The 22,963-nt window shown below is 36.8% G+C and overlaps 1 protein-coding gene across 2 annotated transcripts in view; it reads right to left on the bottom strand.

The window, feature by feature from the left end:
- TBK1 (TANK binding kinase 1) overlaps positions 1–21,737 on the bottom strand; it is a 35,984-nt gene extending 14,247 nt beyond the window's left edge. The window contains exons 1-11 of one of the 2 annotated variants that reach the window (XM_088141782.1): positions 21,500–21,737; positions 14,744–14,852; positions 14,305–14,445; positions 13,370–13,499; positions 10,095–10,276; positions 9,195–9,355; positions 7,500–7,610; positions 4,731–4,910; positions 4,375–4,571; positions 1,923–1,981; positions 917–1,008 (exon numbers count right to left, since the gene is read on the bottom strand). In XM_088141782.1, coding sequence (XP_087997908.1) covers positions 917–1,008; positions 1,923–1,981; positions 4,375–4,571; positions 4,731–4,910; positions 7,500–7,610; positions 9,195–9,355; positions 10,095–10,276; positions 13,370–13,499; positions 14,305–14,445; positions 14,744–14,830 — 1,340 coding nt within the window. In that variant the 5' untranslated portion in view covers positions 14,831–14,852; positions 21,500–21,737. The remainder of the gene's footprint in view (positions 1–916; positions 1,009–1,922; positions 1,982–4,374; positions 4,572–4,730; positions 4,911–7,499; positions 7,611–9,194; positions 9,356–10,094; positions 10,277–13,369; positions 13,500–14,304; positions 14,446–14,743; positions 14,853–21,499) is intronic. The other variant, XM_007433405.3, reaches the window with a different exon arrangement.
- Between the last annotated feature and the right edge of the window lie 1,226 nt (positions 21,738–22,963).

Below are 22,963 nucleotides of genomic sequence, written 5' to 3'. Positions count from 1 at the left end.
CCCTTCAGATGCCTTGAGATGAGGCCTCCTGAGTGGACAATTTAACTTGCCCCTCATTTTTCTCATTAGGAATAAAAAAAAGGATGCAAGTTGCTTCGAACCTAGGACTTACAGCAGGTTGAGAGAAACATGCTGAGGGTTGAATGTTTTACCTATAAGCTTTATAAAGTTATATGGAATTTGATATCATTATTAGCAGGTACTTGATTCATTTGTTTCCTTTGATGAACAGGAAAATTTAATTCACTATAAATACCACTATTTTGCACGAAGTAGTATCATCCAATTATTGCACATGTTTGCTTACAACTGGGTGAATAGTGCATCTATTTTATTACAATTATTTCTACGTTTCCCTAAATGCTCATGGCTCATCTGATTATATAATCATAAAATGTGATCAAATACAATAAAACTTAGAAACTTTGAAGCAACTCAGAACCACTGTCAAACTCCAAAGAATATTAGAATAGAGTTTTCACAGCTTTGCAAAATGCATGCAAGGTGAGGTCTCCCCTTATCTCAGAGAGTAATGTGGGTGCCCATCCCTTAAATTCTGGTTGGGTAGGGATCAGAAACAGCCCCTTTTGGGATGAATGAATGCACAGAGCAGGCTAATTCTGAATCAGAAAAGACAATCTTGCAAATGCATGGAGACCACACCATATAGGCTTTAACAGTTAAAACGAGCATTTTGAACTTGGCCTACTGGCTTCCCCTGTGGTTCCATGTAGACATTAAAAAGCACATATTGAATATTTATTTATTTATTCATTTATTTTATTTATTTGAATGTATTAGCCACCAACTCCAATGGACTATTCCCATATCTCCAATTCTTAGTTAATTATCCAGGGTCAGAACTGTTATCTGTGGGAATGACAACGAGCAAAGTTTGATCAATAGCATAACTCACATTAGCCATCTGATTCCTTTTCGCATGAGTTCTTGGTAAAGCAATAAAGCTCGGGCAACTCTACAGGCATAACATACAACCCCTGTCACTGCCTGTAAGAAAAAATAAAATGCTACAATAATTTTATTAATAGAAAATTAACATTTAATGAAAAAGGATCACAAGGTGGATGGGAAACCTAACACCAAGCATAAAAAAGATAAGTTTCTGTAGCATTAGGTTAGAATGTTATACAGGTAGTCCCCGGGTTAAGAATGCCCAGTTTAAGGATGACCCATATTGTAGCAAAATTCAAGTTACATACACAATGATCCGAGTTAAATAAACAATGGTTCGACTTCAATACACAATAGTACTTATAAAGTATTATACAATAATACTGTTCCGGCTTACATACAAATTTGACTTAAGGACAGACCTTGGGAATGGAACTCATTCTTAAACTGGGGACTTCCCTGTAATACACGCTCTGAATAAAGCAAGAAGCAGACACAGCTTGAAGACTGTGCATTATATTACTGGGACAAAGAGTGGCAACAGAGGTTATCAAAGAACCCCAGTTTAAGGTACAAGGCAATACCTTCAAGTTTTCTAAAGAGACACTATTAAAATTACTACTTATACAATTCTGCCCTATATTATCTGCATTTAATACCATTCACTTACTTTGCTCTAAGCATCTTATATGTTGTTTTTACTGTTCTTAATGTTTGTCCCACTTAGTTGCAGGACCTGCTGGTTTTACACAGCACTCACCTGGGCAGTAATGCTTTTTTAAAGCATGATTCAGCAGGGCTTTTGTTTGTCAGCTGGCTTCTCACAGAGCCTGACACTGATTAGAAGTGAGAGGAAATGCCTGGCTTAGAGTGACCCAGCTGGGTTTCATGCCTGACTAGAACCTGGGTCTCCCTGCTCCTAGCCCAGCACCTCAGCCACAACGCCACACTGTCTCTGAAGCATTCATTCTTGTACTGTATGTGCAATTATAATTAACGGAGATACTCACTTTTGCCATACTTGCATCACTGTCCAAGTCATAACGTTGATGAACCTTAGGAAGTAAAACTGGAATAGAGCAGGAGGTTAAAAAAAAAAATTAAAAACCATGCAAAGTTGGAATTTAAAAAAAAGAAAAAAAAGAACTGAACATATCCTTGATATAATCTGAGAAAATGGAAACAGAAGAACTCTTATAACCATTATCACAGAATGATTTTGGGGAAAAATGAATTCATTGTAAATAGAATTTATTTTTCCAGCTAATCCTCTTATAACTATGCAATCTTTTTAAAGAAAATCATATAATGGTAAAAAGCCTTTCCACTGGTGTCCATTTCTTTACCAGTAGCTGCTCCTAACATAGGAAAAATTAAATCTCACACTCAACTAGGAATAGCAGAATTTATTGGACTTTCATAATATGGGATAGAAATTACTGTCTCTATTCTGTAAAATTAAACTCTTTCAGAAAAATTCAGACACAAAAGTGATTTATCAATAGAAGAGAATACACGTAGGTCAGGGTTGAACTGTGGAGTCCTTGGGGTTCTCTGAGCTTGGTTGTTTTCCTGCAGACGTTTCGTTACCCAACTAGGTAACATCTTTAGTGCTACAAGGGAGTAGGGTTTGCTCTCAGCTTATATACAGTAGCTACTATATATAATATAGTATTATATTATACACAATATAAACTGAGAGCAAACCCCACTCCTTTCTAGCACTGAAGATGTTACCTAGTCAGGTAATGAAACGTTTGCAAGAAAACAACCAAGCTCAGAGAACCCCAAGGACTCCAAAGTTATTTATAATGTATAATACATGTGCTAAAACCTGTTGTAAACTACTTAGAAGTAATAGATGGGCATACTATGATTTAAGGTCCCATTGGACTGGAATCTATGAATAAAATTCTATAAATTTTCAAGCTAAGCTTGTTGGTCTGGCACTTACGCATTCAGAGTATTTGTATTTATTAGATTTGCATCTTGCCTTTTTGTTCATGCAACATGTAAGGTGATTTACTGCACTTAAAAATACAAATAACATTTTTATAAATATAAAAACAACACGTAATGCTAACCCACATCATCATCATCATCATCATCATCTAACTAATTATAACATAGTATTTTGCATGAATCAGCTTACTACAACAAATAAATCTTGGCAAAAAAAAAAAGTCTAGGCTTAATGTGAAGCAGGCCACAGGGGCTATGTCCGTGTAACTAGATATTGGAATATACTATAAATTAAACTAACCTTCTTAAGTTCTACCTTATTTGTAAAGTTCATTTACATTCTATTAAGTAGTATTGTTACATTTCAGACTGAGTGTTGTTGGCCAGGAGTTGCCACAGGGTACGGCATCTGTCAAAATTTGCAAGATGGCAGGTACAGTGTCACAATCCAAGTCCCACCACTTTTATACATGTGCGCAACAAATGATGGAGATACTAGAGGAACAGGGCTTGGATCACGATAGCACTCACCATCTTGGAGATTTTAATCACAGATGATGCCGTTGTTGCTTATTTGATGTAATTTATGCTTTCTTACTGTAGTATTTTGCTGTGTTTTCAGAACTGCTTATTTTTCATTTTGAAAATTCTGATATGGTAATGTGAATGTTAGCAAAAAATAAAATAAATAAATAATTATCCTTTTTGAAATGTATGAAGATGGAATATTGTACCAACTCAGGACTAAAACATTTCTCAAACAGAAATAAAAAGGAAAACTAATTGCTATTTCAGAAATTAATTTCCAATAAAAATTCCCCATTTAATTTTTATTTACACATATATACCTATAAGTGAAATAGAATTTTGAGTCAGGATACATTCTGAATAAATATTGAATTAATTCAAAATTTGCCCACACCAGATGGAAGCACTTAGTAGGCCTTGGCCTACCTCAGTAAAAGCTAGATAGGATTGGACCTGGCTATTACTTGGATGGGAAACACAAGCAAATCTCAAAGCTGAAATTGGAAAAAAAAACATCCTGGAAGAAGACAATGACAAATCACTTCCTGCCAAGAAATTTGCCTGGGCATGCCCACATAGTCACCAGAGTTAAGTCTGACGTGAGATTCTTTACTTTTCATTCAAAATTTACATACATACATATATATATGACCATGATCCTACAATTATAGCTATTTAAAGCTATACTTGTTTCAGTAATACCTTTGTAAATCATATATGCACCTTAGGTTATACTAAATTATTAGCTGTTCACAGCCAAGGAAGAGTTAATTGACTTGGCCTGATGAACGGAAATTACTACTTAAGAAAACATCAGGGCAATACTTTTGAGGGATGCGACAGTAAAAAAATATTATTATTATTTCATACAGTCATATGAAAAAGTGTACCTTTAAAAAGTTACAAATTAAATACAATTAAAAATATTTCTAATACTTAAGTTTTAATAGAAAAATAATAACTCCATCATACTTTCTTCATAGAGTAATCCTATGACGTTTACAGCTTCTCTGCTTACTACAATTATAGGATTTTCCTCCGTGGTTTTAGGGAAAACTTGTGCCAGTCTGCTGGGCTCTAATACTAAACGCCGGCCTTCATATATCAGTTCTTGATTGTGTGAAGGTATTTTTGTCTGCTTGTAGACAAGTTCATTAAATATGGCAGCACTGTTAAAAGGAGAAAAAAAATATACTTAATAAAGAACTCCTACTGCATTAAAATAACCAAAGGTATGAGGGGAAAAAAGGGAAAAAAATCTGTTTAAAGGCAAACAGAGAACATAGACCTAGTTGTTGATTTACAAAGAAAACTATAAAAATACTTACTTATTATGATTGTGAATATAAATTTTGTGTGCAGTCATTTGTTGAAGAGAGAAGACATGAATAATTATCCTATGAAGTATGTCACTTGTCTCAGCAAAAAACTGATCAAATCCCCAACATTTCTCCTGATCTGCTTCAAGAATATTTGCAAGGACAGGTGTGAGTAGTACCTGCAATCCCCTAAAAAGTTACACAGAAAGCAAATATTACATTCGACAAAGTATGATGGCATTCTTTCTCCTTCAGCCAAACTTAAATATACTAATTTTTAATATATACAAACATTGTCAACAGATAAAAGTAGCTGGGTTGCATTTTAGTTTAGAGAGGCAGAAGTTATTCTAATTGGTGAAGGATTGCAGATATCCTCTATGGAAAAAGGGTAACTCCTTATCCAGCTAGTTCATCATTCCTTGCAATAAAGTAACTGGAGGATCATGTATTTTGCACTGTGAAATGTTACTGAGGTTGTCATCTCCTAGACCAGCCACCCAAGCCCTGTTATGCTGCCTCATTGTGGTGGGGGGGGGGGGGGAAAGGAGTTCCTGGCAGTTATCAAAGAATACTGGGAGTATATGTCAAGAGTATATACTTCCAGCAGAAACATTCAAGGCATGAAGATAGTATCAGTTGTCCAGATAAAGCAAGCAGGCGCTCATCTCAGACAACAGTAATATAGGAAGATACTGGAGGTGGATTATTATTTTAGTAACAATGGCAAAGGCATCATTTCATACTGTGTGAGAGAAGGCAGTGGTAAACCACTTCTATATTTTACCAATAAAATCACCTGGTATACAAAATAAAGTGACTGATGAAATAGTGCTGGATGACAGGCCCCTTAGATCATATGGCATTCAACATGCTTTAAACTTGAGGAAGAAACACCAATAACCTGCATATACAGGGAGTCCCTCGGTTAAGAACGCCTGGATTACAGATGACCCATAGTTAAGAATGGAGACTACTGTAGCAAAATTTGAGTTAAATACACAATGGTTCAAGTTCATTATACAATACTGCTTATACAGCGTTATACAATAATACTGTTCTGGCTTACACACAAATTCGACCTATAGACAGACTTTGGGAATGGAACTCGTTCTTAAACTGGGGATTACCTGTACTGAAGACACTAGTCTGAATAGTTGAAAATGCAAATGATCTGCAAGCTCTAGTAATGAAAATCAAGGAGCACAGTGAAAAAATTGGACTAAAATTAAATATAACGAAGACCAAACTAATGACAACAGGTACAGCAACCCGCATTAGAACTGACAATGAAGACGCTGAAGTGGTGGATAGCTTCTGCCTTTCAGGATCAACTGTCCGTGATAAAGAAACCAGCAGTCAAGAATTATGCTGCAGACTAACACTCAGCAAAGAAGACCTTGGAAGAGATATTTAGATGTCATGATGTGTCTGTATCTACAAAAATAAGAATCACACAGACAATGGTTTTCTCTGTGGCACTCTATGGAAGTGAAAGTTGGATTTTGAAGAAGCAGGACAGAAAGCATATTGATGCTTTTCAGTTTTAAGGTAGGCAAAGACTCTTGGGAATACCATGGATAAATGGATCATAGAATAAATCAATCCAGAGTTCTCCCTTGACCAGGCTCAAATTATTGTATTTTGAGCACATTATGTGAAGACAGCTCTTTTGAGAAGTCTGTAATGCTGGGAAAAGTGAAAGGAAAGAGAAAAAGACAACCTGCAGCAAGACAGGAAGACTTGATTACAGAGCCAATGGACTCACTATTGGGAGAACTGATCATACTGGAGAACATCTATGTGGCTGCTAAGAATTAACACGAAACTTCATGCCAATTTTCTGCAGGAAACACCACAAAATAGGCATCTAATGATATGGAAAGCACTACAGAGTTAAAACAAGACATACTCCCCCAAGAAAGCATAGCTAGCATAGAAATCTTAGCCTTGCCCCCTTTGTGACATCATCCCTCCTCCCACTGTAGTCCTCAACCATACCTCAAAAAATGAAAAAGATGATGGTCCCAAACCCTCAAAATGTTGTTTGTCCCTCTCCTAATGGCAAGACAGATTGTGATCTCTGACAGAAATAACAAACTCATGTTCACATTTAGCACAATTTGATGCAGGCTTACTGTAATGCATTTGCTTTGTAACTGCAATAAAAGCTTTCTTTCTACACCATTATTGGGGCTGCTTGGACATGTTTAAGAGTTCTTGGAGAGTTCAATATTACATAATATATTCTGGCAGACCAACAAAGGAAAAAAGGAAGGAACATTATAATTCTAATGGCACTTACTTTAAAGTAAATTAAAATTATGCAATTTTAGTAAAATTTAGTAAATTAGTAAAATTTTGCTAATCTCATAGTTTATTTTACTAATTAAGTGCTGCCTTGGTTAATGAGTAACCAAATTAGGATGTGGGTTTGCATAACATAATTTATGTTGATAAATAATTATGTTTGCTTCATGCATTGACAGATAGCTTCCCTAGTTTATCTGCTGTCAAGAAGGCTAAAAATGTTCAAGCAATAGCACTGAAGAGAGATTAACTTTTACTGCAAACCAGAATTCTCCTCCTTTCCACCCATAATCCAGCAATGCAGATTAGTCTAAGAAAAGATTCTCAATCATTTCAAGCCCTGTGCATCACCTCTTCCCCAAATTGTTAAAATCACACAAGATTTTTTTCATACTCACATGAGATCTCATGAGACTTGGGAATCAACACTGAATTATTTAAGCAAATCAACAGTTTGACAAAACTTACTTAGAAAGACTACAGGAAACAGGCATATCACGACTCCATTCAATGGGACCATTTTCTGCTTTCTGTACTCCAGATATTGCACCAGAAGGCTTTCCAGTTATAATTTTATACCTTTGAGATATCAGAGATACCATCATCAGCAAACACATTCTATAATAAAACCATTTAATAGTAATGTGAATCCCAAACAAAGCCTAGGCAGCTTTCCAGTACACCAGTAAAATATAGAATAACCAATTACACTTCCAGAGATGTGGCATGTTAACTGTTGTTGAACTATTTACCAACTATAAGAGGAAATACATTTTTTTTATCACCTGTATAAACAGAAAGTTTGGGACCATTACAAATTTTGAATGAAGTGCTTTTTCCTGAGAACTGAAAAGCTAAAAATTGTTAAATTTTTAAATATTTTTCACCAGATTTATACATACAGACATGAAACAAATATCTGTGAGACATTAGATGGGTAATGTTTCTATATAGCTGGTAATGATAGAGCTTCTTCTATTTATAGTCAGAGATCCATTAAAAGGAAGGGGAGAAGCAATGTCCATTGATTTCTTTTTCATCTGTAGCCCTGCACCATTTCCTATACCACTCCAGATATCCCACCAATCTTCCAGAGCTGCTTTGCAAGAGGAACACGGGACAAAAGAACTGGTGAAAATCAGATCCACTTCTCATTCTTGCAGTGGAAGCATTTCGTAAATAGAATTCCATTTGCAAAAAGTGAGGATCCAAATAAGGATCATTTGTTTGCCTCAATCATCTATAGTTCCTAAGTATCATACTCTACTTCAAACTAAAGAATGCAAATAATATGTACATAATTCAGTAGCCTGATTGTTTCTCAAAGTAATTTTGTCCAAACAGACAACTTTGGCTGATGTGAAAATGCTGTATATATTACAAGCTTTAAATTATTAGATTCATCATATTAAATGCAGCAACATTTTCTTGGTGATTCCCATAAGGAAATAGTAATTTATGAATTGGGTTTTAAAATTGTAAGTAAAACAACAGGTATTAGGTCTCTCTCATTTTATATATTACCTCCATCATTGGAAAAAACATACCAAGTGAAGATAAGTGGGAATCTATTATTCTATCCTATTTATTCCATAGGCATTTGGTTATCCACTGTGGAAACAGGATCACAGGCTTCTGATTTAATCCACCTTGGCTCCTTTGTTAACTGATCTTATGCAAAAGAATGTCTTTTCCTAGGCCAACAATATGGAGAGCATTGCCATAACCAAAATGCCTTTCAGTGGCATATTTCTGGAACTGACCCATTAAATCTATCCCAAATTGCTGCTTATGCCAAACAACAACATTTTAATAATATTGTCTTTGGAAGCCAGGTATGTCCTACATATTGCCAACATTCTAATATTCAGACATAAACAGAAGCATTGTGCTTTTTAAGTATGCCAAATGAAATCTGCCTTCAACACCACTAGAAAACATCAGCTCTACATATCTAAATGCAGTACTTTCTGAGTTTATCAGTGTTACAAATTTGTTACATCATATCCAGGAAAGAAAAATAAATTGCAAAGCAAATAACATAGTCAGGATACAAGAGTGTAACAGAATCCTCAAAGAAAATCTTTCTTGATATTTCATTTTCTCAAATTTTATGTAGACAATTTAGTTTAGTTTAGTAGACACTTCCTTTAAATTACCTACATCACTTCCTTATTTCTCCGTGGCCCTTCAAAAGGTCGAAATGGTAGACTTCCAGTTGCAGCATGATAAAAGGTCACTCCAATGCTCCACAAATCAACCGTTGCCCCATACTTCTTCTGGTGCTCTTTTCGCAATACTGCTCGCTCATACATGTCAGGATGCTAGGGTGCAAAAAGGGAAAACAATGCAAGACTCTTGCATATATTGCAAGGATATTGCAATGGAAGTTCTATGGATATTATTACAGACAGCACCAGAGGTTATAGCTTTCTATATGTTATCTTCCATAAAATAAAGTACAAGACTTTTTACAATATACTGTATGGGTGAAATTCAACAGGCCTGAGTATTTTCTTTCACAAAAATGACAGAATACAAATTAAATAAGGCAAACAAGATTTGCCATAAGCAGAAGTGGCTTTTATATATTACCACCAATCCTGACAGTAGTTTTGTTTCAAAACAAACTGTAATATGAACAAGGCTAACAGTCTATACCTTTAGCAGCAGTTATCTTGTCAAAAGAAAGGATAATTAAAACAAATTTGGTCATATTCATTTGAGATTTTCTTTTCTACACAAGTGAAATGAGGGAGATTTTTTTTATGGGATACCTTTTTTTGCAGAATGCTTGCAGGCTTGCCTTGAGCTTCTATTGTGATAGTTTTGGCACAAAACAACCTTTTGATTCACCTGGGCCTTCTAAAATATGATCCTCAGGCTGTGAATTTTGATCCTGGACTTTTAAAAATGAATATATAATTTGGTTTGCTTGTTGTTTGTGAACCAGCCATGCTAGTTTAGTATTACTTCAAACAGATCATTATGGTTTGTTTAATAAACCATGATTAAAAATTCTACTTAGCAGTCATTAAAGAAAAGAAAAAATATTGGGCTTACCAAATATTCTTCTGTTCCATAGAGGGAGACAAACTGTTCATCATCATCCAACTCCCTAGCAGCCCCAAAATCTGTGAGTTTGTAAACTGATTGTCCATCTTCACCTATAACACGCATTATATTGCCTGGTTTGATGTCACGATGCACTATTCCATTTTCTCGAAGATGGTTCATACCAGCCACTTCAACGTAAACAATAAATTAAAAATACATATAAGTAGATTGCAAAATTATGTAGGTTTGATAAGAAACATGGTACCTTATTACAATTATAGGAGTGCATACTTATTTTCAATTACTTTATTTCTTTATGAATCAGTAAATGCCAAGCAGGAATGAACAACTGGCCAAGCTCAACATTAGAATGTGATTTTGCACTAATGTTCACACTCAAAGGCAGATTCTAATGTCCTGCAATGTCAAGAGACAGGGAGGTATAACTTTCCCAATGTATTATTTGGATGGGAATCTAATTTATACCAAAGAAACTTACTTTTTTTTCTTTTTTGGAAAAAGAGTAAGTATCTGAAACAAGATTTCAAATATTTGGCTTGTAACATTTATGACAGCGCTCCAAGATCTTGATCAACTATTTCCAACAGCTACAGGCTGAGGTACAGAGAAGATAATTTATGGAAACAAATGTTCCAAAAACACCACTGCCAGAAGAGCAATTTTATTTACAGTGCGAGCCTATAGATGCAAACTAGGATGTTCAGTCTAAGTATGGTGGACTTATTAGTGTTAAATACAACTGTAGATGCATTTATACTACTCAATTTCTATCACCTTAGTCTTTACAACTCAAACATGGTAGCCTAAGCACTGGGACCAAATAGGAGCCATTTGGGAAGAGCCACTATTGCTACTACAAGTCATTGTCAAGCAGCAATAGCATGCACTGTAAGTAGGAGTCCTCAGAGACTTTAGTGGCTCTTCCAGGTTGCTGGCTGGTTTAGTCCTCTTCTTGATACCTCTCCTTCTTAGGCAGACCAGCATATTCTACCTGGGTTACAAAAAATCTTGAAAACCACAGATAGCAGGAAAAAGATGCGGAAAGCTGTCTTTGTCATCATACATTGTTGTGTGAAAGTTTGCTACCCAGATATGGTATGCCTAAGAGAGAATGAGAGCCAGTTTGGTGTAATGGTTAAGGCATCAGGCTAGAAACTGGGAGACCATGAATTCTAGTCCCGCCTTAGGCACAAAGCCAGCTGGGTGACCTTGGGCCAGCCACTCTCTCTCAGCCATATGAAGCAGGCAATGGCAAACCACTTCTGAAATCTTGCCCAGAAAACTGCAGGGACTTGTCCAGGCAGTCACCAGAAGTCAACATGACTTGAAGGCACACACACAAAGAGAGAAATACTTTTGGATGGCTGAGTACGAGAGTCTTCTGGGTAGAGGAGGTGCTGAATATACAGTATATGCAGCTGTATTTTTAACTGGAGATCTCTCCTAAGACTCCTCAAGTAAGAAAGGGTAGACATGAGAGGATTACCTTAGTGGCATAAACACCCATATCCTCTCCTTTTCACATCTATAAACACAGCCCTTTAAAAAGGTTTGGAGATGGTGCAAACCTAGAACAGGACACAGGTCAACTCCCAGTGGGCAAAAGATTATCAAGGTATACTACAAAAATACACTTTTGAAATTCAGCTTCCTGAATAAGAGAATGTAAGAGAAAGGACACAGGAGTTTCTGCCATGGTGGCTGTCCTCTGATTGTAGGGATACTTTGGGTAAAGGTGAAGGGAGAACCCATGGAGTTAACCCCACTGCTATGGCAGCTAGGGAGAAGCAGCCTTTTTCTTTCTGCCAGCCATCAATTTTGGTCAGCAGCTGCATTTTCTCATCATGCCCTGGTTCTAGATTATTTGACTTACACCTCTGAGCAGCAGGTAAGACAGTGAGGGAGACATTCTATTTCACCCTTTGAATTATGCAAAGATGGGGAGATAAGCACCTAGTAAATACCAATTACAGACAAACATTTTGATTTTGCAAGAGATTATAGCAAGCCAATTTGAGTGGCAAGACTTCTGTATATGACAAATATACAGCACACACATTTTAATAATTAAATAAAAATGGAAAATAAAGACAGCATGTAAAAAGCAAATAAAGTTTTACAGACATCTGAACAAATTCAACAGCCTAAGTTTAAACATCAGCCAGAATACAATGGTTATTATAAGACAGTAAAAACCCTTTGAAGAAAGAATTAAGCAGGCCTTTCAAAACAGAGAATTTCAAATATGGATGTGTCCACTGAGTAGTCTCACTCTCTCTTATTGTAACCTGAATGTACCTCTTTTTTCTTTTCTTTTTTTTGTCCCTTCAAGTCAGTGTTGACTCCTGGCAACTGTCTGGACAAGTCCCTGCAGTTTTCTTGGCAAGATTTTCAGAAGCAGTTTGTCACTGTCTGCTTTCTAGGGCTGAGAGAGTATGACTTGCCCAAGGTCACCCAGCTGGCTTTGTGCCCAGAGCAGGACTAGAACTCAGTCTCCCAGTTTCTACCTTGGTGCCTTAACCACTACACCAAACTGGCTCTTGAATGTACCTCTAGTTCAGGATAAATAGCAAATCCTTCCAACTGATTTTATGGCACAGTAATGTTCCTATTGAGCTGATTAAGTATGTACAGTTCAGAACATAAGATTCAGCGCTCTGATTTGGGCCCAGAATAATAGCAGATTAGATTCCGACAATTAGCTCCTTTCATTTTATCTGCCACATTTTGGACCAGCTGCATTTTTGGTACATTTTTTAAAAGGCAGTTCCAGATAGCATATATTCTATCTAGATATATCTAGCCTAGATATAACTGAGGCACGTGTCACCCTGTCTACATCTGCTTTGCCTAAGCAGGCACACAATTGGTGCAACAAAGTTAACTGGGTCAGAAAGTACCTGGCCAAGGTGGGAACATGTGTTTGTGGTTTACATGCTTCATACTTTTACATATTACAAGTAAATTCCTGCTACAAAGCTTGGAAAATGTGCATCTACTGCAGTTTAGCAAAATAACATCCAAATTGTTATTTTATATGACATACAATTCAAACATTCTAATTAAGTAAGGTAGATGAATATAGTATGGCAAAACCCAAAACCAAACACTAGACTAGTGGTTTGCAACTTTAGGTCCTCAGGTGTTATGGGGCCAGAAATCCCAAAATGAAAACCATAGTCTAAAGAACACTTGGAGGCTGAAAGTTGGGAATAAGTACAATAAACATTTTAAAATCTAAGGACATAACTTTCACATACCAACATCTCTCAATACAATTAAGAATTCTGTTTCTGGCAACCCATAGGCATTAGATGGCTCTTCTAAAACTGTGTATAAACTGCCACATGGACAAAATTCCATAACAAGGACTTTATGTCTAGAGGTTGTCTAGGAAAAAAATAAAACAAAAGTTTTAATTTACATTAAGTAAGTTACAAAGTCAAAAATTTAGTGAAGTATAAATTATGCTTTAGACCAGTGTTTAACCATGGGTGGCTGGGGAATTCTGGAGGTTGAAGTCCAGATATCTTAAAGTTGCCAAGGTTGAGAAACACTGCTTTAGACTAATGAGCTAACCTATGAACAAAGCTTGAGACAAGGATTTCCTTGATTACAGTTTATTAATTGAAAGGCAATTAATTTAATTGTGCAATTCTGCACAAACAGTATCAGAAAAGGTTGCATACTGTGGGTTTGGATTCAGTGTCAAACACTTAGCATTACAAAACCAAGTGTAGTCTCCCCTTAGGTCTCTAGCTCCTTTCCTTCTTCTGGAGCTGAGAAACTTTTGATTTTGTTTCATCTTAATGAGAGCTTGTCATGTTGTTTGAATCCAAACAAATTATTGATCTTAACTCCGGTTAATGGAAACAAGTCAATTCAAAAACTTCACTTACTTTTACTAATAAAAATTAAAATCAACCAGTTTAGGGACTGAATGATACATTAATCTGTAGCCAATTTAAAGCATGTGGAAATTTTCTAATTTCTTTCTTGTAGCCATATTCCAGAAGAGGAAGCAGGGAGATTAAGTTCATTTTCATAACTTTACATTATATTTGAACATCGCCCATGTCCTTGTGCCTCTCAGGATATAATTAAGAAAAAAAATGTGGCATATTGAAACTAATATACAAAATGTAAAACATCAATTGCTCCTCAATAAAATACATGCAGAATAGATCATAATTACCTCTTCTTCTATGGCAAATAATTTGACAATGTTCTTGTGATTTAGTTTCTTTAACACTTCAAACTCCCTCATCTGAACATCCACAGGACGAAGGAAGCTGAAGTTATTAAATACTTTGACAGCATACAAGTCTCCAGTTTTCTGTAAGAAATATTAGGTTTATTTAGAAAGAGCCCAGAATCATTAAAATGACCATCTCTGGAAAACAACTCTTGTTCCGGTCCATTTGAATTTTTAATGAAACGTTTGCAACATTTAAAAAAAAGTGTCATGGAATATTCATCTGGCAAAAGCTACAATATGTTATTAAGACACATCTGTTTCACCTCTGATAAGTAAACACATAGATGCCATTCAATATGAGAAGTTAAGAAAAGATCCTACACTGAGCCTAAGCAAAAATCTTTCCAACTAGCAGAATTTCTATCTTTGTACAAACCTTGTGTCGTCCACGGAAAACATTTGCAGTAGCTCCCTGTCCCAGGATGTCTGATAGAAGCCACAGATAATTTGAAGTGCTCTGCATATTTGCTCCCAGTTAGTCAAATCTATTGGGTTTGAAAAATAAAACATAACATCATGAATTAAGTTGCCAATATGTCCGGGACAAAGTATGAACTCTTCTTATTTTAGATCTACAGGCAAATATCCGTATAAGATAATTTTAACTGACTCCTGAAAAAGCTTTTCTCCTATTCATAGAAAAATACAAGCACTTAACTCCAGCTTAAACAAGTCATTGCAATGGTATTTACCTTTTTTATTAAAAACTGAAGAATCAAAAGGCATATACTTATTGTGTGGGTATAAATAAATACCTTGTTTACTAAACAGCAGGCTGTCTGGACCACGTATGTGACCTTTGTCTCAACATACACTCATAGTTAAAGCCTTTAGACACCATAAAGTCTCCCTTGAACTGAGCTTGACTCCTGCTGACTCTATGGGCTCATCCACATTGGTTTTTTTGGCAACAACACAACACTGCTTTGTCACTGCCTTCTTCTTTTGGGATGTCCTTGAGCTACCCAGTCTAATTTACAGCCATGGAATTTCTTCCTCCCATTCAAATACTAGTTAGATCTAACCCTGCTTAGCTTTCTCAAGATCAGTCAGATGCTGCCACATGCGGTTACTGAGATTTTATACCCTTACAGAATTAACACAGAGAAGCGTGCTTTTTTCAAACACAGGAAATAATTATCAGTGCTATAAACTGCATCTACTGACTTATTCTCAACTTCCGTTCATTCATTAAACTTCTTAAGAGATTCTACAAGTTAAAATTATGTTACTAACAGTTATCATAAACTTGAACTGAGCCTAGTAAAAGCAGATGTGTCATTTTTCTGTGTCTTCAATCTATGTATGTGTCATCATTATATTGTATGAATGCTGCTTAAAGCAGACATGTCTGCACAACTTCATCTACATCAATGAATAAATTCTGTGTTCTATGCAGAACACCTAACAATCTCAAATTTATTAAGATGCAGTTCCATGCACAAAATGGGATGTACAGTGTGCAGGTGCATTAAATGGGGAAAAAAATACACAACAAATTAGGATTTTCATTTGAGGCTTGATATAGTGGAGAAGGGAGTGTTGCTTAACTGTGCTGCTTTTTCTTTACTTTGAAAACTTACCTTGCAATTTCTTTTGGCAAAATTCTGTATCAAGGAGTTCATAAAAATAGTTACAGTGTTTGCAAATTATACCATTGTTTCTAAAAACAACACTCTACAGAAAAGGAGTTTGCTACTGAGTGTTAGATTCTTATCATTTAAGAAATATTACTGGTAATTGGGGTAAAGTAAAACTTCACGAGATAAAGGGGTCTCACTGGAAAAATACTTCTTTTGAATTTACAGTAAATAAGTACACTAAAAACAAAGTTACAATCGAAACACGGTTAGGTGAATAGGTACAAAGCAAAGAAAGTGATGATATGCAGCTCACATAATAATGTATCATCAGTATGTAACATAGTAGTGTATGTTATATGCTAAGGATACATTGGGGACTGGATTTCAGTTGCTAAACAGACTTTGACTTCTTTCCTAACAAAATTTTCTTTCAATCAACATTCAACCGGGTATCTGTACTCCAAAGCACTACCTTTAAGTCCATTAAATTTAGTCAAAAGTCCTGGTTTTCTTTTCACTGAATTGAATATTCCCCCACCCACATACATACAACAGTAACAGACAGAAAGATACTCATTCTACTCTACTACCAGTTTCTGAGCAGACTGGCTTTTGTCAGTGAGGCTTTTACAATACACTTTTTAGTAAGATGGAGAAGCACAGACATTTGTGTCACAATAAAAAATGTCATCCCTTACATATTTGCATGCAGTGTTTCATTATTTTGGTGTTGTCATAGTTTGGAAGAGACACCTACAGTATGAAAAGGTGCATACAAAAGGTGTTACTAACCTGAGTTGAACCCCTGCTAGATCCAACATTCCCTGCTAGTATTAAGGACAAGACAGCCAATTTGGGTACATTTTGGCAGTATACTGCAAGCATAATCAAGCCCCAGCTTATACCATGTATGCTCATGCTATTCTATGCAAGGTAGGAACTCTAATCTAGAGGCTACCTTGCAAGCCAACATGCCTTGGCCACATACCACCAACTTGGAGGTGTAAGTAGTATACTGAAACACATTCAATAAACCAAACAGTTTTGATGGAAAGAAAAAATGGTGTGGAAGGGGGGTAAAAAGGGGTAAAACAAGAAACCTCCAGCAGAAGAAACAGAAGTCACAAAATTATTTGGGATGAAACTAAAGTAAGAGAATTCTAGAATGAATATTTCAGTGATTTGCATAGAAGCGATAGTTATTTTTCAAAGATGGAACTGTAAATGTTAATGTCCAAGAAAAAATTAAGGAAAAGGAAGTCATACAAGTTGTGAGAATGTTGAAAATAGTAAGGCTGCAGGTGTTGGCAGTGCAACTGGAGAAACGGTAAAATATGGGTATGATTTGCTGCAATGGCTGCGCCAATTGTTTAATGTGTGCAAAGGCTCCATCTGTGCTTAATGATTGCAAGAATGACATCACTTCTCTATATAAAGTAAAAACAATTAGCCGGGTCTGTGAAAATGTTCGGAATAACTCTTTTCATATTTAAAGAATATGAGAGGTGATAATGAGCAAAATTTGGGAACTGTAGTGTTGCATTATGCTGATCAGGGGTGCGCACACCAGGTTTTTGCTCTTCAGCAACTGTATGAATATGAGAAATAAAGTTTATTGTATGACTCTTGATTTAGAGGAAGTGTACAATGAGCTGAATACACTCAAAGTATGTAATATTTTGTATACAAATGGAATTTAAGATTGGTTGCCGAATACAATAAGAGCAGTAGATGATGGTAGTAGTGGCAGTGATTCATTAAATTTATACGATACCAATTCCTATAAGATTCACAGCAGTTGATAAGATCAAATAATAAACAACGGTCAACATTAAAATGTCAGTAACACTATCAATAAAAAACAATATATAAAAGCAATATAAAAATGGAAGTAAAGCATGCATGAGAATAAATGGAATGCTTAGAAAATCATTCAACACTGAGCAGGAAATACAACAAGGAAGTCTGATATCCACTTGGTTTCTTAATATATTAATGGATAAAAGTACAAGAAATTTCTGTAGTGACTTAAGTCATGTATTGCTTGGGGATGTGAATGTGTGTGCACCTTTGTATGCTGATAATGCCATGCTGTTGACTGGGAAAGTTAATGATACACAGTAAATGTTAGTGTGTATGACACAAGAATATAGAGATGAAAATTAGTGAACCAAATGCTAATGTATTTATTATTTTGTCAAACTTATAGGCCACTTTATACTTACAACTCAGTTGTTTTTGACAAGGAAAAATGAATGACTGCAAATGATATATAAATTATGTAAAACTAGAGTAAATTTTGGTAGAATTTGGTATCAGGTCATTTGGGTTCTGTTGTGAGACATGAGCATTTAAAGAAGCAAAAATGGTTGTGTATAAAAATGTGCTTCTCACTTTGATATACAGAAGCAAGAACTGAGTATGTCAGACAAAACATGCAAGTTGAATGCAATAGGAATGGGATACCTGTGATAGAACAAGAAAGGAGGATCAAGAATAAGCAGGTGATGAATGTGGACTGAATGAAAAGTGAGTGAGCAGTATGGAACAAGTGTACAGAAATGGTTTGGTCCTACAAAGAGAATGAATGAGAACAAAATTGCAAAACAATTATGATATATGAAGGAATATGCTGAAAGGAAAGGGAAGACTGAGAAACTTGGAACTGGATGGAGTTGATAAGATCCTCAGAGAGAGATGAGAAGTTAAAAAACAAAGGTCAATATATGAATCAGTGAATGGACATGGAGAAAACAAGGATGGCCTTCAAGGATAGCAAAATATAGAAAATAATAATGAATGGTTGTTCGTATATCCTAATTTTATTTTTTTCCCCTTCTCTTGTTTTCTGCCTTTAATTTCTTTTGCTCACTACTACTCACTTGTTTTCTCTCTGCTTTATATAATACTGTTCATCCTGAAAGGGAATAGTGTGATGCATATGCATCCATGTACTGAATGCATATATGGTTTGAAGTGATCTACTGCCCCAGTGTAAGCCATTAGCACACCGCATTTAGCAAAGAACCATTTCATGATTTATCACAATGTGTGCCACTGATTTTGATGGTTTTTCCCCCCCAAACAAGGTAACTTCACTCTTCTATATTTCATATGCATTGTTTCTATTAATGAGAAAATAATCGCTTGCAACTATTGCTTTAGGGGTCAGTATATAAATATAATAAATAGACCCAGCTCTGGTGGCTCATGGGGGAAAACAGTAGAATTGCTATAGTTAGAAGCAATACGAGAACAATCAAAATTATGTAACAAGTTTCTGTGTTACTCAGGCCTGATTCACACTTCACAGGAATCTGTAATATTTCTTATTTGTTATAATATTTGTTATAAAATTGGTTTTATTTTAGGTGTTAGGTGAACCCAACATAGCAATTTGTAAACTATGGCTTGTGTAAACTATAGTAATGTATAAACTATGGTTAGCTTTAAAATGATTTCTGTAATACAACATCTCACTAAGCCAAAATGAAACAAACCACATTATGATTTAGCTTCTTATATGAAACAAAGGTAAGAAATCAATAGCTCTTCAAAACAATTAACTATCTAAGTATGTAGGCATGTATGCCATCTACCTTTTCTTGGAGACAATCTACTGACAATGTCAATCACTAGCTCCCTATGTTGAAAATTCAAAACACATAAATGGCAGCATCCACATTACGGTGCTGTATATCTTTTTTTTTTTAATGTGTTGCTTTTTTTCAGGACGTGCTGCCACTTATTAGCAACTGCTGATAAAGGCTGAATTATAAAGTACCACAAACTGCTAACTTTATAATCTATCTAGTGTCATCCCAGATAGATTTACTAGGAAGCAATTCTGGGAGAAGAAGTACCTGATTCTAATAATATTTTCTATTACTTAAATGTATTCTAGCATATCATAGCAAAAACCATTTATTCTCCAGCTGAACTAGAGCTGTTTCAGTTAATAACTTGAATTTTGTTATAAATTAAGCTGAAAAATAAAATTAAGTAATTGTTTTCCATATTGTGCACGTATCTTCTAAAAATGAAATCTACATCTGTGATTGGGCTGAAACTCTATGTATTAAGGGTATATCACACAATAAGTGGACACTTTTTTTCTAGAAAAGTAAAGAGTTGTCCTCATTAGCACCAACCACCTTTTATTTCAGAAGAGAGGCCAAACATATTCTTAGGAAAAAAAGACCGAGGATGATTGGAAACACACACTTCACTTTGCATTTTGGTGGCTGAATGCTGCAATGTTACCAATTCAAAATATCCACCATCCCAAAAGATAAACAGATTACACTGCCATCACTTTGCATCCATTCAGAAAGATAGTACAGTACTGGTAGTCCTCAGTTAACAACTGCCCTGTTTAGCAATAGTTCAAACTTATAGCGGCACTGAAAAAGTATGACCAGTCTTCAAACTTATGCCAACGCAGCAACCCTGCAGTCACGTGATCACCATTTGTGAGCTTCACAACTGGCTTCCAACAAACAAAGTCAATAGAGAAGCCAGCAGTAAGTCGCAAGTTGCGGTCATGTGATGTCTCACTTAACAACCTCAAATGATTTGTTTAACGACCACAGCAGAATGGACATTGTAAGTCTGATGTGGTCATGTGATGTTTCACTTAACAACCCCATCACACAGCAACAAAATTGCTGGTTCCAATTACAGTTGTTAAGTGAGGACTTCCTGTAGTAGGCAGGTACTTGTTTTCTTTCTTTCAGGATTGTGAATGTGAGAAAGAACACTGATAATAATAGAGAGCAAGACTGGAGAGGGTAATAAAGTGTAAGCAAGGGGATTTTCCTCCCACACACATACATGTCTGCACCTGCACACATTCAGGCAAATGCTTAAATTTAAAACTGATGCAGAAGTTTTTATGCAAATCATCCCATGCCTTACAGCTGAGCCTGTGAATTATCTCTGTTACAAAACATTATGCTTGCACTTAGGCAATATGAACCCTCCGTTACAGAGCTAAAAGCATGAAGCTGCTTCTTAACGGCAGGCCACCTTATTATATTATGTATGTGAGGATAAACACCAGGCCGTGAGATGCCAGAATAAAGATGCCGGTGCATAAGACTCAGAACAGGAGAAATGAACTCCTATCACAATATTGTGTGCAACTCTGGGCAAACAAGGCAAACAAGAAAAGTAAGGCTTTGCAACAAGCCATCAATAGGTAGGAAGCCCAAGGCCAGGGCAACGGGAGCTCTAATCCAGCATGGTTTGAGGCCACCAGGCTGGAGAAGCACCAAACGACGGAATTGCTTCGCCCGCCGCAGTCGCCTAGAAATAAGCCCTGTTATTCAGCACAGATAGGCACAAGCTCCAGCTAGTTCCGCAGAGGTCGATTTTGTTTTCTTGGAAAGCTTCGTCACGCCGGACCGGCTGGAATGAGTTCCCGGAAGTGCCACAACCCCCTTCTCTCCAAAGCCTCAGCAATTTCATTCTGGGAGAAGCTCCCCCCACCCCAAACAGCAGCTGGTGCTGCTGAGGCGCGGTGCCAGACTTCCCCACCTCAGGCCTACCAAGCTCGCCGAGTGCTCTCTCCCTCAAAGAGACCCGTCATTCAGTCTGGCCGCGGGGGGCAAGCTCCGCGACGCGCTTCCGGGCCCTCTGCTCTCTTTACCTTCAGACGCTCCATGCAACGGCGCGCGGCTCTACCTTCTGCTGCGCCTTCGCCCGACGCCGGCGAGCGCGGCGACAGCCTCCTCCCTGCCCCAAAGCCCACTCCAGCTCTCGCTCGCCGCCCAGCTTCCCCTTCGTTTCCGGCTTCCTGGCCGCGTAGGAGGCGGAGCGGAGCCGACCGAAGCGGCTGCGGGCGGCTCTTGGGCGCCCGCCCCCTCGGCAGCCTCCCTGAAGCTTCCCGCTGGGGTCATCCGCGCTCCGCCCGATGCAGGTTTCCCCACGCAAAAGCCCCAGAGCGCTCGGTGGGAACTGCGATGCTCACGCAGGTGTAGGGGTTGCAGCTTTTATTGCATAGACACAGAGACAGGAAATGGAGGGGGGAGATAGTTTCTACGAACACGTGTTTTAACAATAAAATCGTTGCTCTGTATTCAGAGAGGATTTGCTTCCAAGAAAATGTCCCCATAACAAGGATCACTGTTGACGATCACGTAGAACACAGCAAAGGAAACAGTAACACATACTTATAGTTGTCGTGTGTATGCAGTTGTTCTATATATTGGGCATGCTTTCACATAGAAGGATGGTGTTAACTTTCCTCATGTTTTCTGGGCATGTTTACTTGAGTCCTTTCTTAAGGTTTAGCTGAAACAGATTTAATAATTGTATATAGTTATTTATTGAATTTGTACACCGTCCAACTCCCAGCGGCACAGTATCAATACTGAGCTGTCGATTCAATCTCATCAACCCATGTGCAATCCAAGTGTAGTATCTGAGGGCTAAAGTGTTGATGGAGATACATTAAGAAGTGTTGTGTGAGCACTCTGACTTACCGCAATCAGTGTAATAATGTAGGTAGCTGTAGTAAACCTCTCTCCAGGATTCCATAAGAGAATGTGATTGAAAAAAAAAAAGTTTTTGAATTTGCACACTGCACAATTCTAACATAGTGGTGGGAATTTTTATGCACTGAAACTCAGCTGCAGTCCTGCCACTTTGTTGTTGTTGTAAATGTTGCAAAACATGGATTATATAGGTTTGAAGTGAATTGTGAAATTTTTGTATTTTTTTTAATTTTCTCATTTAGTTATGCTGTTCTAATTTTTTATTAGCATTAGTATTTTACAACATGTCTGATGGTCCAATATGGCAATTTTTGAAACAAAGATGGAATAGGAGTATTCTAGTCCTAGTCCTATGGGCAAAATACTGACAATCTTTTGGGTCATTTCACTGCACTAGCGGAACAACTAACACAATAACACATTGCCTTTACAATGAAAGCAACTGATCAATGGGTTTTATGTGGACTGGTTATCCAACTATCTTATTCCATTGTGCCTCGTCTGTGGCAAACACAA

This window comes from Python bivittatus, unplaced genomic scaffold (genome assembly GCF_059951505.1).
Source record: "Python bivittatus isolate LINGU-HERP-01145 unplaced genomic scaffold, Pbiv_v1 ctg000330_np1212, whole genome shotgun sequence".
Classification (NCBI taxonomy): Eukaryota; Metazoa; Chordata; class Lepidosauria; order Squamata; family Pythonidae; genus Python; species Python bivittatus.
This window is presented reverse-complemented; position numbering and strand designations above follow the sequence as displayed.